General features: G+C 51.0%; 1 protein-coding gene across 1 annotated transcript in view; it reads left to right on the top strand.

The window, feature by feature from the left end:
- The window catches only part of GLP1R (glucagon like peptide 1 receptor), a 41,449-nt gene extending 22,252 nt beyond the window's left edge, over nt 1–19,197 (top strand). Inside the window, exons 6-13 of the mRNA XM_018039225.1 lie at nt 2,231–2,384; nt 3,201–3,360; nt 7,887–7,947; nt 8,503–8,572; nt 8,689–8,777; nt 9,117–9,255; nt 10,141–10,182; nt 13,829–19,197. Coding sequence (XP_017894714.1) covers nt 2,231–2,384; nt 3,201–3,360; nt 7,887–7,947; nt 8,503–8,572; nt 8,689–8,777; nt 9,117–9,255; nt 10,141–10,182; nt 13,829–13,996 — 883 coding nt within the window. The 3' untranslated portion in view covers nt 13,997–19,197. The remainder of the gene's footprint in view (nt 1–2,230; nt 2,385–3,200; nt 3,361–7,886; nt 7,948–8,502; nt 8,573–8,688; nt 8,778–9,116; nt 9,256–10,140; nt 10,183–13,828) is intronic.

The raw sequence follows: 23,645 nt of genomic DNA, 5'->3' as shown, positions 1-23,645 counted from the left end.
AGTATCTGATTCTGTTGATAAACATAATTCATCAGTAAGTGTTATCAATTAATAAAAATTCATTTTTCCAATGATAAAAAAATTTATCAAAATTTTTCCCCCAAAGGCCAAATTTCTTTATGGTCTTAAGAAAGCTTTCCTTATCCTAGCATTATAAGTTTTACACATCCCTAATGGCTCTTTGGTGAACCTGGAATTTATTTTTGTCTATAGCGAAAATAAGAGATTTAATTTCATTTTTCCGCATATGCATATACTTAATTGCATCAGGACCACTTATGGATAGCCCCCTTTCCACCCCTGGTTTCTGCTGTGTGGCAAGCCTTATCTACACCTGGGTGGGTCTCTGTCACCTGGATGGTTTCCCATTGGTCTACTTACCTGTCCCTTTGTTGATAACCACGATGCCCTATCTACTTAGATTCATCAGAAAATCTTGGTTTTCTTACAGCAGGGCCCCTACATTGTGATTCTTTAAGAATGTCTGTACTATTCCTGGCCCTTGGCTCTTAAAAAACCAATACAACATTGTAAAGTAAAAAAAAAATAAATAATAAATAAATTTATTTATTTTTACCACACTGCATACCATGTGGGATCTTAGTTTCCCCAACCAGGAATTGAATGCATGTCCCCTGCATTTGAACCACAGAGTCTTAATCACTGGACTGTCAGGGAAGTCCCCTTGGCTCTCATTATAAGTTTTGTTTTTTTTAACTTTTCATTTTATATTGGAGCATAATTGATTAACAGAACTTATTTACAAAAGAGAAACAGGCTCACAGACTTAGAGCACTTATGGTTACCAGGGAGGAAGGGTGGGATAGTTAGGGAGTTTGGAATTGACATGCACACACTGCTATATTTAAAATGGATAACTGGGACTTCCCTGGTGGTCCAGTGGTTAAGACTCTATTCTTCTAATGCAGGGGGCCCTGGTTTGATCCCTGGTTGGGGAATTAAGATCTTATATACTGTACATCATGGCCAGAAAAATAAAAATAAATAAACAAAATGGATATCCAACAAGAACCTACTGTATAACACATGGAACTCTGTTCAATATTCTATAACAACCTAATTGGGATAAGAATTTGAAAAAGAATAGATGCATGAAGTGCATAACTGAATCACTTTGTTCTTTATAAGTTTTTTTTTAATTCCATCAAAAGAAAAACCAACACTGTTGAAATTTTTATTAGAGCGAATTTAATTTATTGGTTAACGTGAAGAGAATCAACACTTTCAAGATAGTGTCTCTATCCATGAATCTGGTGACTCTTCCATTAATTTGAGTCTTCTTTAATTATTTTAAGCAAGCTTTACCTGTATTCTCCATAGAAATTGTGCCATCTTCTGTTAGACTTATTTCCAGGTACTAATTAGAAATAGTGCAAATGAATTTTTAAATTTACTTTTAATTGTTTATTGCTGATGTACATAAACATACATATCAGCAACCTTATTGAATGAACTCTGATTCGTTCTAATACTTTGTGTGTTGATTCTCTTGGATTTCCTGTGAAGACCATCTACAAACAGTGACAACTCTGTGTCTTTACTTCCAGTTCTTCTCCATTTTTCCCCTTGCCTTCTTACAGTGGCTAGGATTTGTAGTACAAAGTTAAGTAGATGTGATATAAGTAAACCTGACAGCTAGATCGTCCTTATTTTGTTGCTGATTTAAAGGGAATCTTTTAAAAATTTCTCAGTTAAAAATGAGGTTGGCTCCTTGTTTGGCTGGACAGCCCTTATTGGGTCAAGAAATGTCCTCATATTTTCAGTTTGTTTTTACATGAAAGGATATTGAAGTTGTATCCAGCACTTTTTGAATTCCTGCCACGTGCTTAGCCCCAATCTGTCACTGTAAGGCAGCCTGGAGGCATGTTAGACATGGGCTGTCATCAGGAAGCCAAGCAAGTCCTCAGTGGGAAAAGTGGTCTCCATGCAGATCACTTGGGTTACACGTGACTTTGTAGGAGGGAAGATGCTGCAGAGAGAAGTATAGTATGTAGATGAGGGTGGGGTGGCAATCACCACACAGCTGAAGGCGTCATGGATAGGCAGGATGTGAAATCCAAAGGATTTTCAAGATTATGGGAAATGAGGGCATCTTGGAGGAAGAAAGACAGGAGCATAGTCCCAGGGACAGACACATGCCTGAGAACCAGGGCCCATGGAGCATAATTGTCGGTCATCATGCCAGGGAAGGCCCTGCTTTCTCCTGCAGACACCTGCACTGTACCCGGAACTACATCCATCTGAACCTCTTTGCATCCTTCATCCTCCGAGCACTGTCCGTCTTCATCAAGGACGCGGTCCTCAAGTGGATGTACAGCACGGCCGCCCAGCAGCATCAGTGGGACGGGCTCCTCTCCTACCAGGTGTGTGGTGTGTCCAGGGAGGGCTTGGGGAGGGTGGATGGTCTGTGAAGGGCAGGCTTCCCTACCCCACCCAGGCCTGGCACAAAGGAAGGCAAGAGCTGCTCTGACCTGGTCGTCAGGAAGCCCTCAGTGTGATGAGAGAGGCTGTCCACCCTGGGGAGCCCCCAGTCTGATGGGAGAGGCTGGCCACCCTGAGGAGCCTACAGTCTGATGGGAGAGGCTGTCCACCCCAGGGAACCCCAAGTCCCATCTGATGGGAGAGGCTGTCCACCCTGGGGAGCCCCCAGTCTGATGGGAGAGGCTGTCCACCCTGGGGAGACCCCAGTCTGATGGGAGAGGCTGTCCACCCTGAGGAGCCCGCAGTCTGATGGGAGAGGCTGTCCACCCCAGGGAACCCCAAGTCCCATCTGATGGGAGAGGCTGTCCACCCTGGGGAGCTTCCAGTCTGAGGAGGGAGAGACTGCCCTGCCCATAGAGAGAGTACTGTTTGACTCCGGGGAGTGGTTTTTGGAGACAGACCTGGGTTTGAATTCCAGTTCTACCACTTACTCGTTCACAAGCATAAGTTATTTACTTCTCTGAACTTCAGTTTTCTCACTGGTATGGGGCTAATTAGTCTCATTCCTCCAGGATAGTGAGGACCCCGTGAGCTGGATAGAGCAGGTCAAGGTCTTAGCGCTGGCCTGGGCGGGAAGGTGTCAGCTGTGTCACCCTGTATTCGCTCTGGCAGGAAAGCAGCTGGGGCGGGACCGGGAGGGGGGTCAGGAGAGGCAGGGGCCTAGCCGTTGTCCCCTGGGACCCTTCCTCTGCCCCCAGGAGTCTCTGGGCTGTCGCCTGGTGTTCCTGCTCATGCAGTACTGCGTGGCGGCCAACTACTACTGGCTCCTGGTGGAGGGAGTGTACCTGTACACGCTGCTGGCCCTGTCCGTCTTCTCCGAGCAACGCGTCTTCAGGCTCTACCTGAGCATTGGCTGGGGTAAGGCCTGCCGCCATTCATCTCACCCCTACCCCGACTGAGCGCAGCGGGTGGGAGACCCTGATCCCTCTTGGAGCTGCTGCCTTCAGGCTACGCAGGGGGCCAACCCGGTACTCAGAACATACGGCTGAGCCAATGGGTAGGGCCCCCTTGGAGAACCCCCTCCTGAGCACAGGACTTGCTGCCAGTGAGACTGTCAAGTCATCGTCCAGCCTCTCTGCCTTTGCATGACTCTTCCCCCTCAATGGAAGCAGAGGCCTTCGCCTCTCTGGCCAAACACACGACACATACCATTGGCCGTCATGGTACCAGTCTCAAAGATCCCGGCCCCTAAGACCCTTGGGGGACAGAGCCCCACACCCAGTCCTGGGCACCCCAGCCCTGAGGGAAATGAACAGTCCTGGGTCTCAGGGTGGGGGTTGCTGGGTGTGGGGCTGAGGGGCGTGGCTCTGTCACCCTACGAAGAAGAGGAGAGCTTTGAGCTGAGTGAGGGAGTGGGAGAGGGTCAGCCGGAAGCCAGCTGAGCAAAGGGTGGACCCTGGAAGTGCCTGGAGCCCAGCTGGAAATGTTCTAGCCAAAAAAGTTTGCCGAGAACCACTGTGTCTTTTTTTTTTGCTGGAACATTTCTGGTTGTGCCTCTGCCTCTCTCCACATGGGATTCCAGTTAGAACGGCGTGGGGTGGGGCAGGGCGGAGGCACCCATCCTAGCGGCACCCACTACCAGCCTCCACCCCCGACCTCCACCCTCTACCCCAGAAACAGATGCAACAACACTTCCTCTGGAGGGGCCCTCGGGCACCCGCCTGGGATGGAGCCAGGAGCGGGCAGTCTCTGGGCCTCTCACACCAGAATGGGACCCACTCTGTTCCCATTTCCATGCTCCCCTCTTAGTTCCCCCCTTTCCCATACTGGCTCTTTCCCCTGAGCCCCTGCCAGGCTGTGCCTGGTCCCGCCCGCCTCCTTGGGAAGTGCCCTGGGTTCCTGGCCTCTGGCTCTGGGCTGTCTGGTTCCCCTCAGCCGCCCTGCCCCATCCTCAGACTTCATCCCTTGTTGATGCTCTTTGGCTGCTTTGTTCCGTAGCTCCTGCTGCAGAAGAGCATCTGGAAAGGGGCTCTGATCAGTGTCCTGAGGGCGAGGCAGTAGAGAGCAGGTGCTGGGCCCAGGCCTCCTGACTCCCAGGCCCTGGGCCCCACTGCCTGTCATGCTGGATTTTTCTGAGGGCCCGGCCAAGCAAACTCAGGTCCCTGCAGTGGGCAGGTGGGCCTGCCCTCAGTGTACAGCTCTTTCCTCCTACCCTTCCTCCCCTCTTCCACCAGAGCCCAGCCCTTCCCTGCTTGGCTTCCTCCCCTCCCACGCCTCTTCATTCTGCAGGGGCATCAGACTGGCAGTGAGCAAAGCTGAAGAGCCCTGCAGCCAACTGGAGGGGTGGGTGGAGTTAGGCCATGAAGGGGAGCTCCGGGAAGGAGGTCCTCAGAGTGGGGGACTGTTTCTGTCCATTCTGGGAAATAGCATCAGCGCTGGAGTGCTGTCACCATGGTGACCTGAGGGTGGAAGCAATGGAAGGAATGGAGTGATGTGTGCAGAGGCGCATGGGTGGTGGGTGGAGACTTTGGGGGCCTGGGACACACAGTGTTCCTGTGTGTCTCTGAGTGGGCAATGAGGGAGGGGGCAAGAGGGAGGGGGTTCCAGTCTTTTTCCATCACCTCATGCCCCAGCTTGGGACCCAGAGTCTGAGGGAGCAGAAGGGCAGGACCCAGGGGGACCCCCTCTTCCCACTCAGATCATCCTTTTCTTGACGAATTGGGATGGGGAGATACAGAGAGACAGAGGAACAAAGACAGAAGGACAGACAGAGTCTCTGAGAGCCCAGAGCTCTGCTGTGATGCTAGGAGGCTCTCGGTGCAAGTGGGATGCTTGGGAAACATATGCAAATGCAGGAATTAAAATTAGGACGCTGATACAGCGGGGGAATCCCCAAAAGGCATGTCAAGCTCTGCTGTTGTCCACGGGTGGCCGGACACTCCCATAACCCACCAGAAGGAGGCCTCTCAGGGGGGAGGCGTGTGACATACTAGGAAATCATCGCTTCTCAGAGCCAGACTGTGTGTCTTCATTCAAGCCTTTTTCTCCAGCCTGTCTTGTTGATTTTCTAAATGGGAGAAAGATGAAGCCAGCAGGGAGTGTGTAATGTTTGCAAGCGGCAGAGCTGTGCCTGCATTTGTTTAAGACTTGGTTAAGGAGATGCTGATGCATGAATGAAGTTCACCAGGTCTGGTTTTTAACATGAGTGAGCACCCAAGGGTCTCAGAGAAAGGCCAGCAGGGGGCTGGGGATGTCGAAGACAGAGGCGTCCAGATGTGTGTGTGGCTCAGGGCATTGGCCTGTTCTTGCCTGGACAGCTTCCCCTGTCTCACTGATACACTGACTCTCATTCATTCACTCCATTCTCACTGGGCGTCTTCTATGTGACAGGCTCTGTGCTATGTGCTGGAGCCTTGGGAAGCTGTCTGCCTCTTGTCCAGTCTCATGAAGGCCTGTTACTAAAGCAACATGGATGCTGGGAGGTCAGGGTTATGTAAAAATAAATAGCTAAGGAGAAGGCGATCTGATGACCATGCTGGTCAGCCGTGAGCCACGCTGCTTCCTCCATGCTTGACCATCTGCACAGTCAAGTACAGCTGCTCCGGGAGTGCAAGCTGCTCGGTAGCTGCTGTTGAGTGGACATCCATGTGTTGAGGATGTGGGTGATGGCCACAGGAAAGCTGATGAAGTGGGTTCTGCCCTGGAAATGCGCTTCCTGAAGCCACACATGCATACACATGGACTCCCCGCTACCACCTCACACACATCCTGTCCACACACCTTTAGGCGCACACTCTTATTCCTCTCAGACACCCACATCTCCATCCCTGAGAGGCACCAACAGAGACAGGCTTAGACAGAGTTGGTGCTGAGAGCCATTAGGCGGTGGGATTGCAGTCCTGTGTTCTAGTCCCAACTTTGGCCTTTTTACCTGCTGATGCAGCTCCTCATCTGTCACATGAGGATGGACCATCCAATTAAAAAAAATTTTTTTTTTTAATATTTAAAGACCCATCTGTGCTGGGTCTTCACTGCCACGCACCAGCTTTGTCTAGGTGCAGCGAGCGGGGTCTCCTCTAGTTGCGGTGCACGGGCTTCTCATTGCGGCGTCTTCTCTTGTTGCAGAGCATAGGCCCTAGGTGTGCAGGCTCAGTAGCTGTGGCCCACAGGCTTAGTTGACCCGCAGCATGTGGAATCTTCCCAGACCAGGGATCAAACCCGTGTCCCCTAGCTTGGCAGGCAGATTCTTAATCACTGGACCAACAGCTAAGTCTGACAATCCAATCGTAAGTCAGCAAACATATACTGAACTCCAGAGTGAGATGGTCACTGAGGCCCAGCAGATGAATTAGGTTCTGTCCTTAAGGAGCTGGCAGCCAGTGTATTAGTTACCTATGACTGTGTAACAAAGGACCTCTCACTTAGGTATTTAAAGCACCAACTTTATCTCGCAGTTTCTATGGTCAGAATTCCGGGTTCAACTGAGTTGCCTGCCTCAGGCTTAGGATCTCCAAGAGAGGTGTCATGGAGCTGTTGGCCAGGGTAGCTATCATCTCAAGGCTTAATGGACTGGAGGATCCACTTCCAAGCTCAGTCTCGAGGTTGTTGGCAGGAAGCTCAGGTCTTTGCTATCTGTTGGCTGGAGGCCTCCATTCCTCACCACACTGGGCTCTCTGAGTGCCCACATGACCCAGCAGCTGGTGTCCCCCAGGGCAAGTGACCAGATTAAGAGAGAAAGAGCCCAAAACCTGCCTTTTACAATCTCGAAGACCTTCTACAGCCTAATCTCAGAAATGGCATGCCATCACTTCTGCGTATGTTGGTCACACAGACCAATCTGGATCCAGTGTGGACCACACCCAGGTGTGAATACCAAGGGTGGGGTGATTGGGGGTCATCCTAGAGGCTGTCTGCCACACTATCCTGCCCCATCCATGTGGGCAGCGTTGTGGTAGCTGGTGTCACTGTGGCCCCTGTGCATGGTCAGTTGGGCTCTCTGTGTTTAGGACAGGGCTCCTGTCTCTGCTCCAGGCTTCCACCCAGCCACGGGCAGCTGCGTGGGGATTGGGGCGGGTACCTGGAGGGGCTTTCAGTGCTACAGGAGTTGACTGAGATGGGTGTGTGGGCCCAGGCAGGGGTGAGTGGCATCAAAGAGTTGGCCCCTGGCGCATGGGAGGGGGTGGGCTGTGAGGACAGACATGGCCCCCATGTGGTGGGGACTGCTCTCTAGGGAGGAGTGTGGGGAGTTGGGAAGGGTGCCTCTTGCTGCCGCATTTCTGAAGCACCCACACCAGCCTAATTCTGCACCTGTTAGAAAACGTGGCCAAGGGCCAGGCAAGGAGCGGGGCTGGAGGTGGGAGAGCCCGGATGGGGGCCTCCGGGTGTGTCTGGCAGTGGCTCTGGCCTGCCAGCCCCTCTGCCCTCTCTCTCCCCCATCCTCTTAGGTGTTCCCCTGCTGTTTGTCATCCCCTGGGGCATCGTCAAGTACCTCTATGAGGATGAGGGGTGAGTGTCCTGCTCTGAGGGCCTGAGGGGTGTGCTGAGGTCACCATCCTCAAACCCCACGGGATTCCTTGGCCCCTGGGGTGTGCAGTTACTGCCTCTTGGGAGGGTAAACTGAGGCACCAGGAGCTAAATTTATGAATTTAGTTCTGCAATCCCCCACCCTCCCCCTCCCTGGATTTTATGATGACAACGTGCTGGTCTGTGGGGGTAGGTGATGTCCCCCTAGGCTTTCCTGTAACAGCTGTGAGTGAAATGTTCCTGCTGTTTGTGTGTGAAGGTGAGGACACATGTGACTGTGATTGTAGGTTCATGAAGGGGCTGTGCGTATCTCTGTGTGTGTGTGTGTGTGTGTGTGTGTGTGTGTGAGTATGAGTGTGTGTGTCCTGGGACTGGTTGTCGGGTGACTCTGTAGCAGTGTTTGCGTGGCTGTGTGTGTGTGTGTGTGTGTGTGTGTGGCTTTGCGTCCCCTTGTGTATGGGGCTGCCCGGTGCCTGCACTGGGAGCTGGGGGCTCTGTGTGTCCGAGCCAGGGCCTGTGTGTCTCTCTCCGCTCCAGCTGTTGGACCAGGAACTCCAACATGAATTACTGGCTCATAATCCGGCTGCCCATCCTCTTCGCCATCGGGGTGAGTGATGCTGTGGGCAGGTGGTGGGAGCTGCAGTGGGCCCGGGTGCTAAGGGAGGATGGGGTCTCGAGGGCGTTTTGAGAGGGCCTCCAGTCGCCCTCCCCTCTGCCCTGCAGGTGAACTTCCTCATCTTTGTCCGGGTCATCTGCATTGTGGTGTCCAAACTGCAGGCCAACCTCATGTGCAAGACAGACACCAAGTGCAGGTAACGTAACGGAGTCACCCTCGTCGGGCACGCTGAGCCCTTCCTTTGGGCAGAGAGGGAGATCCTGGGTGCTAAGCCTGGATCCCTATGTACCCTTTCTTCCTCCACCCAGACCTGGCCTGAGCTCCCAAGTCTTGTCTCACCCCTGTACCTGGGCAGCTTCTGGGCTTCTGGGGTCTCCACCTCTACTTCCTTCCCTCCAGGCAGCCCGTCCCTGGGTATTCGGTGGGGGAGGGTTCTGTGACCCAGGTGCCAGGCCTTGGTGGGAGCTGGGAGCACTGAAGGGGAAGAAGAGTCCATGAGAGAGGTCCAGAATGATGTCCCTGCCCCACCCCCCAGGCTCGCTAAGTCCACGCTGACACTCATCCCCCTGCTGGGGACGCATGAGGTCATCTTCGCCTTCGTGATGGACGAGCACGCCCGGGGAGTGCTGCGCTTCGTCAAGCTGTTCACGGAGCTCTCCTTCACCTCCTTCCAGGTGACCTCGCGGCGGGGGCCCCAGTTCAGAAGTCCCAGGGTGGGGATGGGGCGAGACCAGCCTGCACCACCAAGGGGCAGCCCGGGGCCTGGGCTGAAAGTGGCCGTTCCCCAAGTGATGTGGTTGGAGCAGAGCCAGAGTCCCAGGTACCCTGACACATAGGCCAGTCTTCTCTGTAAGCGCACTGGATAAGAAGCCTTCCTGGATGTTACCTTGGGCACCCAGCGTGGCATAGCATCTGCCATCCCCTGGGTGCTCGTTAGTGGCAACTGCTTTATAGACATTGTGCAGTTCATCCTCCCAGAATCCCAGGTGGTGTGCAGGAGTCTCCCGTTTTACAGAGGAGGAAACTGAGGCTCAGCAATGTTAAAACGAGATTTCCAGGTCATGTAGTTTCCAAAGCTGAGAACTGAGCCTCTCCACTAGTATTAGGTGTTGCTGGGGGTGGGGAGTCGAATATCAACAGAGGTGCAGACATGTAAGAAACTGGCCCAACCCCTCAGATGTCTGTGTGGGCCCATGTGTGTGCACTTACGCACATGTACGCACACACACACATAGATCACGGATCTGGAGCACTGGGGCTCCTGAGTGAATGAATAGTGCCAAGCAGGGAAAATTCCACGTGATAAGTGTATTTTCTCAGGTTGGGTCTCTTCCAGGAGAGGTTGGTTGAAGAAATTCTGCAGTTTCTGAACAAGGGGCCTTCTCATTCCTCTGGAAATGCAAGGAGAAGGAACCCAGTACCCCCATTCCTGGGCCTGCCCTGGCTGCCCAGTCTCAGGAGGGAAATGCTGAGGCTGGGGCCCCTGGGAGCTTCAGACCAGGCCTGCCTGCAGGGCGCCTCCCTGCTCTTCCTCCTGCTGACAAGACTCTTGTTTCCAGGGGCTAATGGTGGCCATCCTGTACTGCTTTGTCAACAACGAGGTAAGGCCCGTGGAGGGATGTGGACTCCTGGTGGGGCTGCTGCACTGTCCTGGGGTTGTCCAGTGGGGTTGTTCAGGCTGCTCAGCTGAAATCGCTGCTCACCCCACTAGGCACTGGCACTCAGGAGGTGTCTTGTCCCTGTGTTGTTCCATCACCCTCTCTCTCTCTCTTCCCCCACCCAACATACACACACACACATGTGCGTGGACAGGATGCCCCAATCAAACACATGAGCTTGGGGAAGACACAGCCTCATGTAAAGGGGCTTTTGATGCTGGGGGTGGGAGTGGGGAAGGTGGGGTCAGTGGGGGTGCAGAAATATAAGAAACTGGCCCCTACTCCTCAGATGTCTTATGTGGGCCCATGCGTGTGTGCTTACACATGTGAGCACACACAAGTAGATCACAGATCTCGAGCATTGAGGTGCCGAGGGAAAAATAGAGCTAGGCAGGGAAAATTCCATGTGATGTAAAGGGTGGTGACTGTTACAAGTCACATTCTTGGGGCCTTAAAAACCACCGTCTCATTTGCTTGTCTCTGCCTCCCCCACAAAAACTTTCCTGCTGAAATTCTGGTTTCAAGATTCTCATTTCTCTCACGTGAGAACATTGAAGATCAGAGATGGTCAGAGACACACTCCAGGTCTGGCCTGGAAATAGTGCAGAGTCGGGACTGGGGTGAATTCTTCCTGGAGGGAGAGACCTCCTTCAATATGCACAGGCCAGAGCCCCGCCCACCACGGGAAAGGGGGTGTGCTCCTCTGGTGGCTTCCTGGTGGCTGGGGTGGGACCAGGGGGTTCTTGCTGCCCTGATCCCCACTGACCTCTCCCCTCAGGCTGGTGCCGTGGGGTCCAAGAGACCCTGTTCAGAGGGCCCAGAGCGCCTGCCTTGCTCAGGCGCACTGCCTGGTTCCTTTCAACCATCCCCAGACATCTAGGGCCCAGCTTCTCCGGACACACGGACAGACATGTCACCAAGTACTTGTGGTTCCTGGGCTGAGCCCTCTGTCAATAAGAGCTGTCCTCCAGACCCAGGTTGCCATAGCAATAGGGGATACTTGTGACCCTGGCATTGGGCCTGCGTGGCCGCCAAGGCCTGCACCAGCTGCCAGCGGGCAGAGTGTGGGCACAGGGGAGGAGGCCCGGGGGTGGCTTTTCTGTGGCTCTGGTGACTCAGGAGCCCGAGTGCTGGTCTCAGTTCTGCTCCTGCCCAGCTGTGTGATCCCCCAACTCATCCCAAACCCCAGAGCATGGCGTGGTGCCCGGCGCAGGGCCCTGGGAGGCAGGGATGAGGGCCACCTGAGTGTGAGGAAGCATGCTGGGGGGAGCGCCAGGACAGGAGTCCAGGGTGTGTTGCTATCTTTGTTGTTTGATTATGAGAGCTCAGTAAAAGAAGGAACCCGATGTTCAGTGCTCGTTTAGTCATTTATTCATTTGGCTCATTGAGAGAACATGTATGGAGTACCTGCTCTATGCCGGACACTGTGCAAGCTTTGAGAGGAGGATATGGTCCCAGTTCTCGTGGGGTGCCTACCGAGATGGGGGAGGCACGGCCAGAAACAAGCGTGGCCTAAATAGTCCAAGTGGCAGGAGACCGAGGGTTAGGAGCCCGGCTTTAGAGTCAGCCCAGATCTAGGGTCAGATCCTGGCTGCGACTGGGAGAAATACTTAAATCTCTGCCCCTCAGTTTCCTTACCTTTGTGAAAGTGAAAGTGTTTGTTGCTCAGTCATGTCTGACTCTTTGCGACCCCATGGACTGTAGCCCACCAGGCTCCTCTCTCCATGGGATTCTCCAGGCAAGAATACTGGAATGGGCTGCCATTCCCTTCTCTGGGGAATCTTCCCAACCCAGGGATGGAACCCAGGTCTCCTCCATTGCAGGCAGATTCTTTACTATCTGAGCTACCAGGGAAGCCCTTCCTTACCTTTAAGCAAGGACTAACAGGAGCTGCCTCACAGGGTTGCTGTGAAAGTTAACGATCTATGGTGAATACTGGGGATATAGTAAGTGCCCTGTAAATGATGGTTTCTAATGACAATTGTCATTGGGGTGGGGAGCACAGCAGAGGTTCATGGAACGGGCTGAGGGAGAGGGAGGCAGAGGGGGACACAGTCTCAGTCCTGTCCAATTCCCTGTATCTGTTAGGCCTCTCTAGTCCCTGAGTTGGCTTCCCAGGGATGTGCCTCAGTTGGCCGTCTCTCTTCTCATCTCCCCAGTGAAGGGCTGAGCCACAAGACTGGCCTTCCTGCGGCTGTAAAAGCAGAGGCCACTGCGGGACTCAGGCATCGTCATGCCGGCTATCAACACACGCATCACACTCACTCATCTGGGCAGTGAGCTGGCAAAGAGCTACAGTCAGTGGGTGGTGTCTGCTCAGCCTCCCTCCCTTACCCCAGCCTGGGCTTGGAGATGCTGCCTGGGACCCGGGGACCATCCTGGCAGGCAGGCTCTGGGCCATCTCAGCTTCATTCAGTGCAGATAAAGTTCTTTTAAGGGCTAGGCATGTGGCCATGCCAGGCACCTTGCTGGGCTTAGTGAGATGGATGGCAGCCCTGCGGGAAGAGAAGGGCAGTGTTTGCACAGGGACCCATGGGATGTTGGCAGTGAGCCACGCACCCACAGCTGCTGGCAGCTGGCCACCCTGCTGGATGGAGCCCGAGAGGGTGGGCCTGGGCCCCAGACACTCTGGCGTGGGGAGTTCTGGTGGCACATGTGGAGAGCATCAGAGAAGCTCTGGAAAGCAGATGTAGAGGCGTGTCTGCTGACTGAGCTCTCTGGATGCCCTGGGCTGGCTGTACAGCTTCCAGCAGCCTCTCTGGGGGACTGGAATCACAGGAGCCAGCCGCAGCATCGCCACAGCCTTCAAGGGACTGGGGCTCTGCACTGTTACTTGGATTGTATCTTTCTGCTCTGACCACGTGGGCTCCTAGCTTCCACCCTCTCGAGAAGGCTCTTGCCAACGGGGAGGGCTGAGCTCTGCTGAGTTGAGCACGGCAGCAGTTCTGCTTGGCTGAACTCACCTGGGCTGCACCCTCTGTGGGTTGAGTCCAGTTCCTGGCTGGGATTAGTTCAAATCCAGGCTGAGAAGTGCTTGTCCGCAGCCTGCTCTTTCAGGCTGCTGCTAGTCCCAGCCTCATTCTCCGCAGCTCCTCTTCCCTTCCATCCTGGAGCCAGGATGAAAGCCCTTGGGGGAGTTTAGAGGGGTCTGGTGTTGACACCGCGAGGGGCGGGGCAGGCTCTCCCTCTTCTCAGTCGTGCAAGAGGGCTCTGAAGTCAGACTCTCTCTCCTCCTTTTCTTCTCTCTCCACCTCCCTTCTCCCCACGTCTCTCTGTCACTCCTCCTCTTCCGCTAACTGACACTGTGATGGATTGTGAAAGGTACTTAGCTGAGTCACAAGAGTTTAGAGATGCAAGAGACCAATTAGATCAGCAAAGCCCATCTCCCTCCTGAGAAGAGGCAGAAAATAGGAGCCGACAAGAAACAATTTTATGGGGATATTAATTTAGGTGCCTGAAGCCCTTGACTTGTGTCTCTTAATATAAAGTGGCGGATTTTTTTCCCTTCCCTCCTAATGTAATCATGAGGCCATTTCGTGGGCAGTTGGTTTGCCTGATGGCCTCTGCTTCCCTCCTTTCCCCGCGGAAGGTCCAGATGGAGTTCCGGAAGAGCTGGGAGCGCTGGCGGCTGGAGCACCTGCACGTCCAGAGGGAGAACAGCATGAAGCCCTTCAAGTGTCCCACCAGCAGCCTGAGCTGTGGGGCCACAGCAGGCAGCAGCGTGTACGCAGCCTCCTGCCAGACCTCCTGCAGCTGAGACTCGGGCGCCTCCCTCCATGTGGCTCACTGCCGGCCTGGGTGGCCACCCCAGGTGGAAGAGACCCTCCCAGGGACTGGGGGGCAGGGGGCCGGGGGAACACCACAGGCACACACGCTCCTTCCCTGCGTTCCCGTCCCAAGCACATCAGACAGGCAAATGGGCAGTGCCTCCTGGGACCTGAGGACACATTTTATTCCGAGGAGGAGCAACCTGTTAATTTGATCACTGTGGCGGGTGAAGAGGAAAAAGCAGTTGCTGCTAAAACGAGGAGGATTTCTTCTCGTTAAGCCACAAGGCCCCTGGGGTTCCCCCAGACAGAGCAGAACATCAGCCCCAGACTCAAACTCAAGGTCAATGGCTTATTAGTGGCCTTGTAAGAGGACATGGTTCTGCAAGAGGCGGATACGACTTCAGCTAAACACGGAGCTCGGGTAACGCCAGCCGACTCTGCCTGCCTCCGGTTGGCATCACCATCCCTGCCTGCCTCCTCTTTAGGGGACGCTGGGCACAGGCTTGTTTCCCCTCCTCTGGCCCCTCATCTCACTGCCCACCCTCCAGCAGCGATTTCTAGAAGTGGTTGTGGGGGTGGTGTTGAGAATGAACATTGAGAAGGTGCCTCAGAGTTTCCCCTTTCTGGCCCCCACTGCTTCCTTGGGTGTTTAAGTTGCTTTGGTGCCTGCTCCCAGAGCAGGTTCACTGTGGAGGAGTCCAGCCCTGGGTGGGAGCTCTGACTCGTATTCTAGAGATGCTTGAGAATCCTGTGGGGCTCATCTAGGGGACTTTAGGAATGTCCGCGCTGGGAATGTAGATTACTCTCTACTGTTGGGAACCCACAGGCGCTGAGAGAGAGACAGCCTGCCCCTCCCCATAGAAATAATTTCTACCTGTGACTGGATTACTTACCTTGCATGGGCGTTTGAGTGCGCTGTCTTAACTTTAGCGGATGTGACCAAAAAGAGACTCTTCCGGGAACTCTACCAGTCCCTACCATGATCACGGGGGTGGCCTTCCCCTCCCTTTGGTTACTTCCCTGTGAAATTCCCCCAACGTGGGAGCTTGTATATACTTTGCTCATTTCTCTGTCTTTGCTGTGAATAGTTTCTGTCTGTACAAACGTGCAATTCTGAATTTTCCCAACTGGTGGAAACAAGCAGTAAATCACAGTGGTGGTTTTGATGTTGTTTGGGGTTGTACCGTAGTTATTAACTTGACTCATCCGTGCTTTGAGCTACTTAATGTTCGCCCTGCCTCCAGTCTCATCCCATAAATAATGAGCCTCAGGGAAGCTTAAACAGGCAAAACCTTTCGATCTAGCCACGGAGGAAAAGCAGGCATGTGGCACCACTGCAGAGGCCCAGACAGAAGGGGAACAGCCACGCCACGGAGGGTGGCAGCTGAGTTCACAGGTAGAGGACGCAGAGCAGAAGAGAACCCTTGGGAGTTCACATCTTCTGGGAGGGCAGAGGGAGAGTCTCCGGATGAATTCCTAAGTGAATTGATCTTTCCCTCCTCTCTTTGAATGGCAGGAACCCTCCCCTAAAGCCTTGTGCCAGACACACTCTCCTCTGCCCCTCAGAGAGACACAGGATGTGCAGGGAAATAATAATGGGACATAAAACACATCAAGCAGAAAACCTCTTATACTTCAGCTTCAGTGGAGTGCTGTGTCTATGTTAATAAGGAAGTTGAACCTCAGGCTAAAGAAAGGATTTGTGCAGGCTGCCTCTTTGAGAAAATGTGGAGAGCTGGGGGTGGGGACATTCCTGCCTCCCCAGTCAGGAGGGCAGACAGCCCAATGGGCATTGGTTTTCTCTTTGGAGTTGGGGCTAGGGTGAGAAGAGTGCTGGTGGGTTTGATTGGGTGGGATCCAGCTCTGGTGCAAGTGTTTCCATTTTGGGTAAGCTGGAAGATTTTTGAGAATCATTAATAAACTGTACAACAATGAAGAGACAGATTAATACTATTATCAAGAAATAAATTTTTGAGGGGAAAGATTGTGGGGAGAAAGTGTTTAGTTAGGCACTTGGGAAGGAAGCCCAGACAATTTGGTTTTATGCTCTAAGTTCTTTTCCCAACGGGTACCGATTCCTGGTTGCAGAGTGCTCATCACACCCCCAATTGCCCCAAGCCTTTTAACAACAAGCAACGTTTTCCTTGTCAGATACATACCAGATACTGAATTGAAGAAATATTTCCTTTGCTCTAAGACCCGCACTATTAATATTCATTTTAGTGGCAATGCACTCTTTCCAGAGCTATTCCCAAACTAAATATAGCTCTCTAACAGATCTGGGAATTATTGAATGCAGTGTGCTCCGAAATTCCTCTGGCTGTTTACATGCCTGGTGCCCAAAGTCTGGAGCTTGCCGAGAAAACTTGCTTGCCTCTGTCATGGGGCAGGGTAAGGTGCTGTGTGTGTGAGCCGTGCAGCCAGGTCTGATGACTGTCATGAATAGGAGCCGAGTTCAGCACTCTGGCCAGCTCCCCCACTGACCTCGTGAGGGGCTTAAACCATGTCAACTGATCTTTTTCATCCGAATCTTTTTGGGGCAGCTAAACCACAGAACTGACACGAAACCACTTACATTGCCTTCCCTTTAGAGCAGCTTTCCTGATTTGCAGGCGTGATTTGCAGTTGCCTCAATGCACTTTTATCCGGGAGAGTACAGCAGTGGAGTTCTCAGAGACTCAGCAGGGAAAGATCTCGGACATCTCATTGCTCTGATCTGGAAAATTGAGGAGGGAAGTTCACAGAGGTGATCTGCCCAAGGTCACAGGGCTAGATGGTGGCTGAACTAGGAGAGGACCCAGGCTAACTTCTGCCTCCCAGTCCACTGAAGCCTCTGGAAAGGATAGATGAAAAATACAAATGGCCATTCAGGACACTCTCGGTGAAAGTTGGCAATGTTGTGTGGAGTTTCTGTTAAAGAGAAAACACAGCAGCGAAGAGAGACAAGTCAGTCGGCGCAGGTGCCATTTCAGTGATTTATGCCACTGAGAAGAGGGGCGGGTGTGCTTTGCTGTCGTCCCATGTACCTCATTCATCCTTGTGTTCAGATTAAGAAATGAAATGCATTAGAGCTCAAGTGTACACAGAAGCAGCAAGGAGCCATTTCGGATAGCAAATCCAGCGGTCTTTTGGTGGGTTGGCTTAGTGATTTTCTGATGCACCTGTGCTCGTTTGAGAAGTTGTGTGTTCTAATAGCCCTGCAGAGTGGACTAAAAGAACCTAGAGAAAGACCTAACAACCTGACCCTCAGCATTGCCTCCCTAGTACTCCCTGAAGTTGGAGAAGACTAGCAAGCCTGGAAAAGATGGCACAGCCGCCACCGAGGGCAAATAGAGTCAGTTCACATCCAGGTGCCCAAAGGCTTGGCCCCCGTATCTGTGTGGGCCACGTTTCAGCAGCTCCTGTCCCCACTTCTTCCTCTGTTTCTTCTAGAAGAAGACTGTGCGTGTGTGTGTGTGTGTGTGTGTGTGTGTGTATTTTTTCCTGTGCATAGCAGTATAAAGTTAGAGATGAATCCAGAGTAATTCCCCCTCCCCACTGTGAAGGTCAGGGGACTGCACAGCAGCGGGGTGAGAATGGTGGGAGACTGAGCTAGATGCTTTCTCTCCATGCACAGACAGAGCTCCCATTACTGCTAATGCCTGCGACGTGCCCAGGGAAGACAAGATGCACTCCAAAGGTTTATTTTCCCTCTACTGAATTGATTCTAATCCACAGTGCTGACCCTGCTTTTGGCTCCAAAACCTATAAAAGACATGTCGGCTCCCTCCGCTAAGACAGCTATGTGAATGACATCCTAAATACACAACAGAAACCAAATTAGAATCAATTCTTTTTTTTTTTTTTTTTCCTTTTCTTGGCTGCAGCAAGTTTTCTTGGGGGAAAACATGACCCAATGTGAGAAACTTCTGCAGATAGCATCACCATGCCCCTGTGGTATTATCTGCTGACTCAAACCAGCTCTCCGGCCCCCACGCTGCGGGCTGTATCAAGGAAGCGTTGTTAAGCAGTATAATTTGAAACACTTAACGCCACAGTGTATCCACGGTATCTATAATTACTTCTGCTCTGTCTGTGGATACAGATTGGCAGGAAGCAGATAAGTATAATTGTTTTCCAATTAACTCTCAAAGTCTTTTGGACTTGGCCTGTATCTGAGTCTATCTGAGGAGTGAATTTTCCCTCTTCCCCTTCTGCCATTCTAGCCGGTTTTTTGGGATCTCAGCCAGCAAGGGAACATTCTCCCCTTAAAGCATCCGACCTCTTCCCCAGCGCAACATTTACCCCCTCTCACCTCCCGTCCCTGCAGTGGGCTTCCCACGCTTCTCCCTGGCTGCATCAGCAAGAGGTGAGCCCACCGGTAAGAGGTGAGCCCACCAGCTGTGCTAGGAGTGCCATGCTCTTGACTGTGACCAATTTCAGGGTACAGCTAGAAGGGAGGCGCAGTCAGGGCTGAAGTCACATACCACATCTTGCACTGTAGTACAGTGAGGAGGGCTGCAACCAGTAGCATGGATCCTAACTTACATTGGGGTTAAGCAACCTTTCCTGATGGGGCCTGTCAAAGCTCTCATAGCCCAGACAATCTAGTGTGACTCATTATCTCTGTGCAATCCGGGAGAAAAAATATATATATATAAATGAGAATATTTGGATTTGGTTTGGGGGGTAGGCGGTGCCCTAAGCCAAGTTTGGAACATACAACAAATTAGGTGTTGAGGCTTCTCTGCAAGGGGAGCCAGTGAGAGTAGTCAGGAAGGGGCAAGATTCGTAGCTGACAGACAGAGCTCGATCTTGCCAAATGGTTCATGTGTTACTTCCAAATCTGCATTTCCTCTAAGCTTCTCCCACTAAAAATAATCATCATACCCTCGGAGCAGATAAACCTGAACGTTTTGGAGCAGGGGCCAGTGGATACAGAGCTGAGATACACCAAGAGGAAGGTGAGTGGAGCTCTCGGGAGGGACAAAACGGAATTTCTGTCTTCAGTTCTCTTGAGGGATGTTGTGCTTCATGGATGTTTAAACAAGGTAATCTTCATGCGATTTCTTAATATATAAACTCATGTAAAATATGACCTGCGACTACAGGTAGCAAATGTGTGTGGCATGTAATTAGTGTACAGGTGCAAATGGATTCACACTCTGTCCTAATCTGCCTTGTAAGTCAAATAAAAACCTGTCCTTACTGTGTCTCTCCAACTCTTCCTTGGGGGGAGGAGGTTTCCTGCAGTGTCGACCCAGGTGACTCACAGTGTAGCAGGAAAACACAAAAGATGCCATTTCCAGCCCCAGGGGAGGGAAAATTCTGGCTCATTACTCATATCGTGATTTTCATCTTCAAAGCACTTACCAAGTACTAATTTATCCATCGCAGCCTTTGTGCAGGGACTGCAATGTCATTTAATTAGAGAAGTCGGGTGGTCGAGTGGCTTACACAATGACTGGCAGCCAAATGGATGTGTATTCTAATTCTGCTCATTCATTTGATCTCCTGTCTAAATGAACTCAGTCCATTAAATCCATCTTTTAAAAAGCACAAACCGTCTTTGCGAAGCGGCCACAGAATTTGAATAGAGCTGCCCGTTAAGATATTCATCTTTGGAAAAATGAACTTTCCCCCTAATTTGTGACTCGCTCTCACAGAAGAGCAGTGGGACTGCAGAGTCTCCCTGAGCCCTCCACCATTTCAGCCACCCCCGCATAAAGATCACTACACTTATCCAAGTGTCTCCTTAAACACAGCTCTCTTTTAGACAAGCTGTGGGAATTGTCCCTTTCAGGCTTAATAGTCCTAAATCTGAGTCTGAGAGCAAACTACAAATACAGCCAGCCAGCTCCTAAGTGCAGGCAGAACATCTGTGTTTGAGTTATCTGTACCAATGCTGCTTTCAGCCTCTTTCACTCCTCTGTTGACAGTCTCATCTTCCTGGGTCTTTGCTCTGCCACTCAGCAGGAGCAAGATGGAGCCAGGAGGGTTCCTCTCCCTTGCCCACCCCCAGGAAAACACCTGCCCAAACCAGTAATGACCACCACGTTTGTGTGCATGACAGTCACAATGATGCAGGGAAAGGGTGCCCAGTGGCTTAACAGGGCTTAGCTCCAGCCTAAAGAAAGCGCAAGCAGAGCTGCCCACTCTGCTGAGGGCCAGCCCTGGAGGAAACAAATGAGAATTCCTGGCCCCCAGACCCATCTGTGTTCACATGTGATATGAAACCACATTCCAGGGATGGATCCCCACCGGTGGGGATAAGTGAGTTCCACACAGAATTTGTGAAGGATCTCACTCATCCGTCAAGAGTGCTGACATTCCCCAAGGAGTAGGAAGCCCCCTGCCCCAACCCAGAGTCTTCTGTTACTATCCTCTCAAAAGACTATAAACATGCTGTTCAGTATCTTTCAACTTCTCCCCACCTTTCTCTTACACACACGTTTCTCTAAAGAGAAATACTGAAAACAGGTCTCCCTTGCCAGAAACAGTGGGGGGGGAAACCGCAATACGAACTGGAACAGATGACACATGTAGCCAGGGAGCTGGAGAACAGGGGAAATAGGTTCCATACGGGGACGAGGAAGGAGAAGAGACTGAGTATTCCCAAGGGCGGGAAGGACAGGCGAGAAAGAGACAACGAAGAGATGGAACATGAGCAAAGTGAATAACGGAAAACAGCGGCTGCTTAAATGGGAAGAAGAGCCGAAGTAAAGAGGAGAGGAGGTTGCAGCGGTACAAAAAAGAATAAGGATTACAAGCAGTGAGCTCCAGTGGGCCAAGCTGGGGGCCCGTCTACTCAGTGTTATTAACTCCTTTTTCCATAAATCTGAGCTCTTCCCCTGGAGAGTTCTCTAATCCCAAGAAGTGACAGATTATTTTCTTTGGTACAAAGGCTCATTTTAACTAACATAATGATTTTAGAAAAAGACCCACAGCCTAGAGCAAATGCAATAAAAAAAAAAAAAAATTCCCCCTACTGATCCAGGGCTCCAGTGTGAGAATGAATTACTGTGGCTCTTCCTCATGTAGGACCTATAATAGACCTCAGAATTTATTGGTGTTACAACCTCCAAGAATAAAATCAATAGCTGAGAATTATAAACACCGAGCAGTCCCATGCCAAAGGATGGGAGCTCTCTGGGGCTGAAGCAGGCTGGTAACACCTGGAGAGATTGCAAGGAGTTTTTCTTTCTTTCTTTCCTTTTTTTAAACTTTCAGTTTTTCTAGGATGAAAGAACAAGGACTTGAATAATAAATGTTTACAGAAGCCTTTTGGTTCTAAAGACCTAAGGTGCAGTTAGAAACACAGGTCAAGACTTGGGAATGCAAGTTTAATAGCTACAACGAAAAGGCCATGGTTATCCTGCCTTTTAGGTCCATTCTTCAACAATCTATAACCATCTGTGTACATTTCTGGCTTAAAAAGACTAGTGTCTTATTGCCATGTATTTTGTCCCCCAGAAATTTCAGAAGCTTCAGAATTCCTAGGAGACTGAATTTACTATTTTTATTGACCCCCCCGGGTACCTGCTAATTTAGATGCCACTTTACCATGAAACTGGCTTCCCCAGTGGTTCAGTGGTAAAGATTCTGCCTGCAGTGTAAGAGACTTGCAGGAGAAGCAGGTTCGATTCCTGGGTCGGGAAGATGCCCTGGAGGAGGAAATGGCAACCCACTCCAGTGTTCTTGCCCAGGAAATCCCACAGACAGAGGAGCCTGGCAGGCTGTAGCCCCCGGGGTCGCAAAGAGTCAGACATGATCGAGCAACTAAACAACAACGATACAATGAAACCACCTTCAAGGTCTTTCATCTTTTGAATCCTGGTATGGGAAGCAGAGAGTAGAGAACATATACCCAAGTTAAAGATATCTCACTCTGGCTATACTTAATCAGTGTCTTTCCAATAGCATCCTTTGGAAAGATACAGTTAACAGTACAGATGAAAAGGCATCTTCTGTGCATTCATATCATATAAAAGAATCATGTTACCTTAAGAACGCAGTATAGTTCTTGAGCATAATTTCTTAGCAATCAAGAAAACCATCCACAACACCATATTTTACATAAGACATTTACAAAAACACCTTCTTTTAGAAACTAGTAAAGATCATGAAGACTGCCAATCAAAGTATGATGGGACCACAAGCTCAGAAAAGATGCCATGTCCATGGAGTCTTAGCATCACCCGCAACTGCAGTTCTCTCACATTCTCCTGTCTTGAACTCTTCCTGCTTTTCAGATACAGCCTCTCTTCTAGCACGATGGATCCCTTGCCTTTCAGGTCCCTTCACTGGATTAATCCTGGTGTCACTCTTTACATTAGAAACGCAACGGCTCTTGAGATACTTTGCATCCATGGTGTAGATGCCTTGAGAATATGTCCAGTCACCTGATTTCCAGTATTGGTGTCATCTCCATGAAGTGTGGCACACACACTCTGCATCACACACATGGAGACTTCGCTCAGCTGCACTCAGAGCGGTGCGCTAACATAGATTTCCCAAGGGTTCAGCAGGAAGATCACGCACCCCTAGAGTGGACTCTAGGATCTGACGTCTCTCTCCTCCCTGGAGCTGTGTCCTCCAAAGTTATCAGCTCCTGACATGAATTTCCTCTCTGATCACCTCCCAGTTTCCCTGTTCACTTTGTATTGACCAGCCTTGTAGCTTCCTCTGCTTCTGGGAAACATGCAAATTTTCTAGGAAATTCTCCTTTTCCATAAATAGTTCTGGGAAAATTACATATGGGGCAGAACTTATAATCTATAGGAAGAGCCGAAAACATGAATGAGGATCTAGTAAAAGCAATTCTTTCACATCACCCTGTGCCGAGTCACCATATGATATGTTTGGCACTGCCAAACTCGGCCTAAATCTCAGGGGAAAAGTCATTAGAGGAATGCAATGAAAACAAACTCTGCACAGCAAAGCTATTTCTGTACATAGAGATTGTTCACTGTAAATGGACTGCAACACATATAAAAGATACTCTGAAAAAAATACACTTTCTGGCTATAAACACACATGCTTTTCTTGAGGAGTTACCAAAATGTGATCAATATCCATAAAGCAACTCCATGAAGTATTTATCATAGGAAAGGAGTTGGGGGGGGGGGGAATGGAGATATGAGAGCAGAGTTCCATTTTATTTTTTTTATTAATTCATTCAATCACTCGTCTATTTTTCGTTGTGTTAGGACTTCGTTGCTGTGTGCTGGCTGTGGTGAGTGCCGGCTTCTCACTGTGATGGCTTCTCTTGTTGTGAAGCCTGTGGGCTTCAGCAGTTGCCCTGTGGCAGGTGGGATCTTCCCAAACCAAGGATGGAACCCGTGAGCCCTGCATTGGTGGCAGATTCTTAACCAGTGGACCACCAGGGAAGCCCCAGAGCTCTATTTTAGATTGGGTAGTCAGAGAAAGCCTTTCTGATGACATGACATCTGAGAGATGTGAACAGAGTAAGGGAACAAGTCCTAGGATCATCTGGGGGAGTGAGTTCTAAGCAAACAGCCTAAAGTAGAAGTCTATTTGGTTTAAGAGAGCAGGAGCTGGCAGACTATGGCCCACCACTGATTTTATAAATAAAGTTTTATTGGCACACTCATTTGTTCACATTCGTTCTATGGCTGCTTTTGCTCCACAATGGCG

This window comes from Capra hircus, chromosome 23, assembly GCF_001704415.2.
Source record: "Capra hircus breed San Clemente chromosome 23, ASM170441v1, whole genome shotgun sequence".
In the NCBI taxonomy this organism is placed as follows: domain Eukaryota; kingdom Metazoa; phylum Chordata; class Mammalia; order Artiodactyla; family Bovidae; genus Capra; species Capra hircus.
The sequence above is the reverse complement of the archived record's forward strand: the minus strand, read 5'-3'. Positions and strand labels throughout refer to the sequence as shown.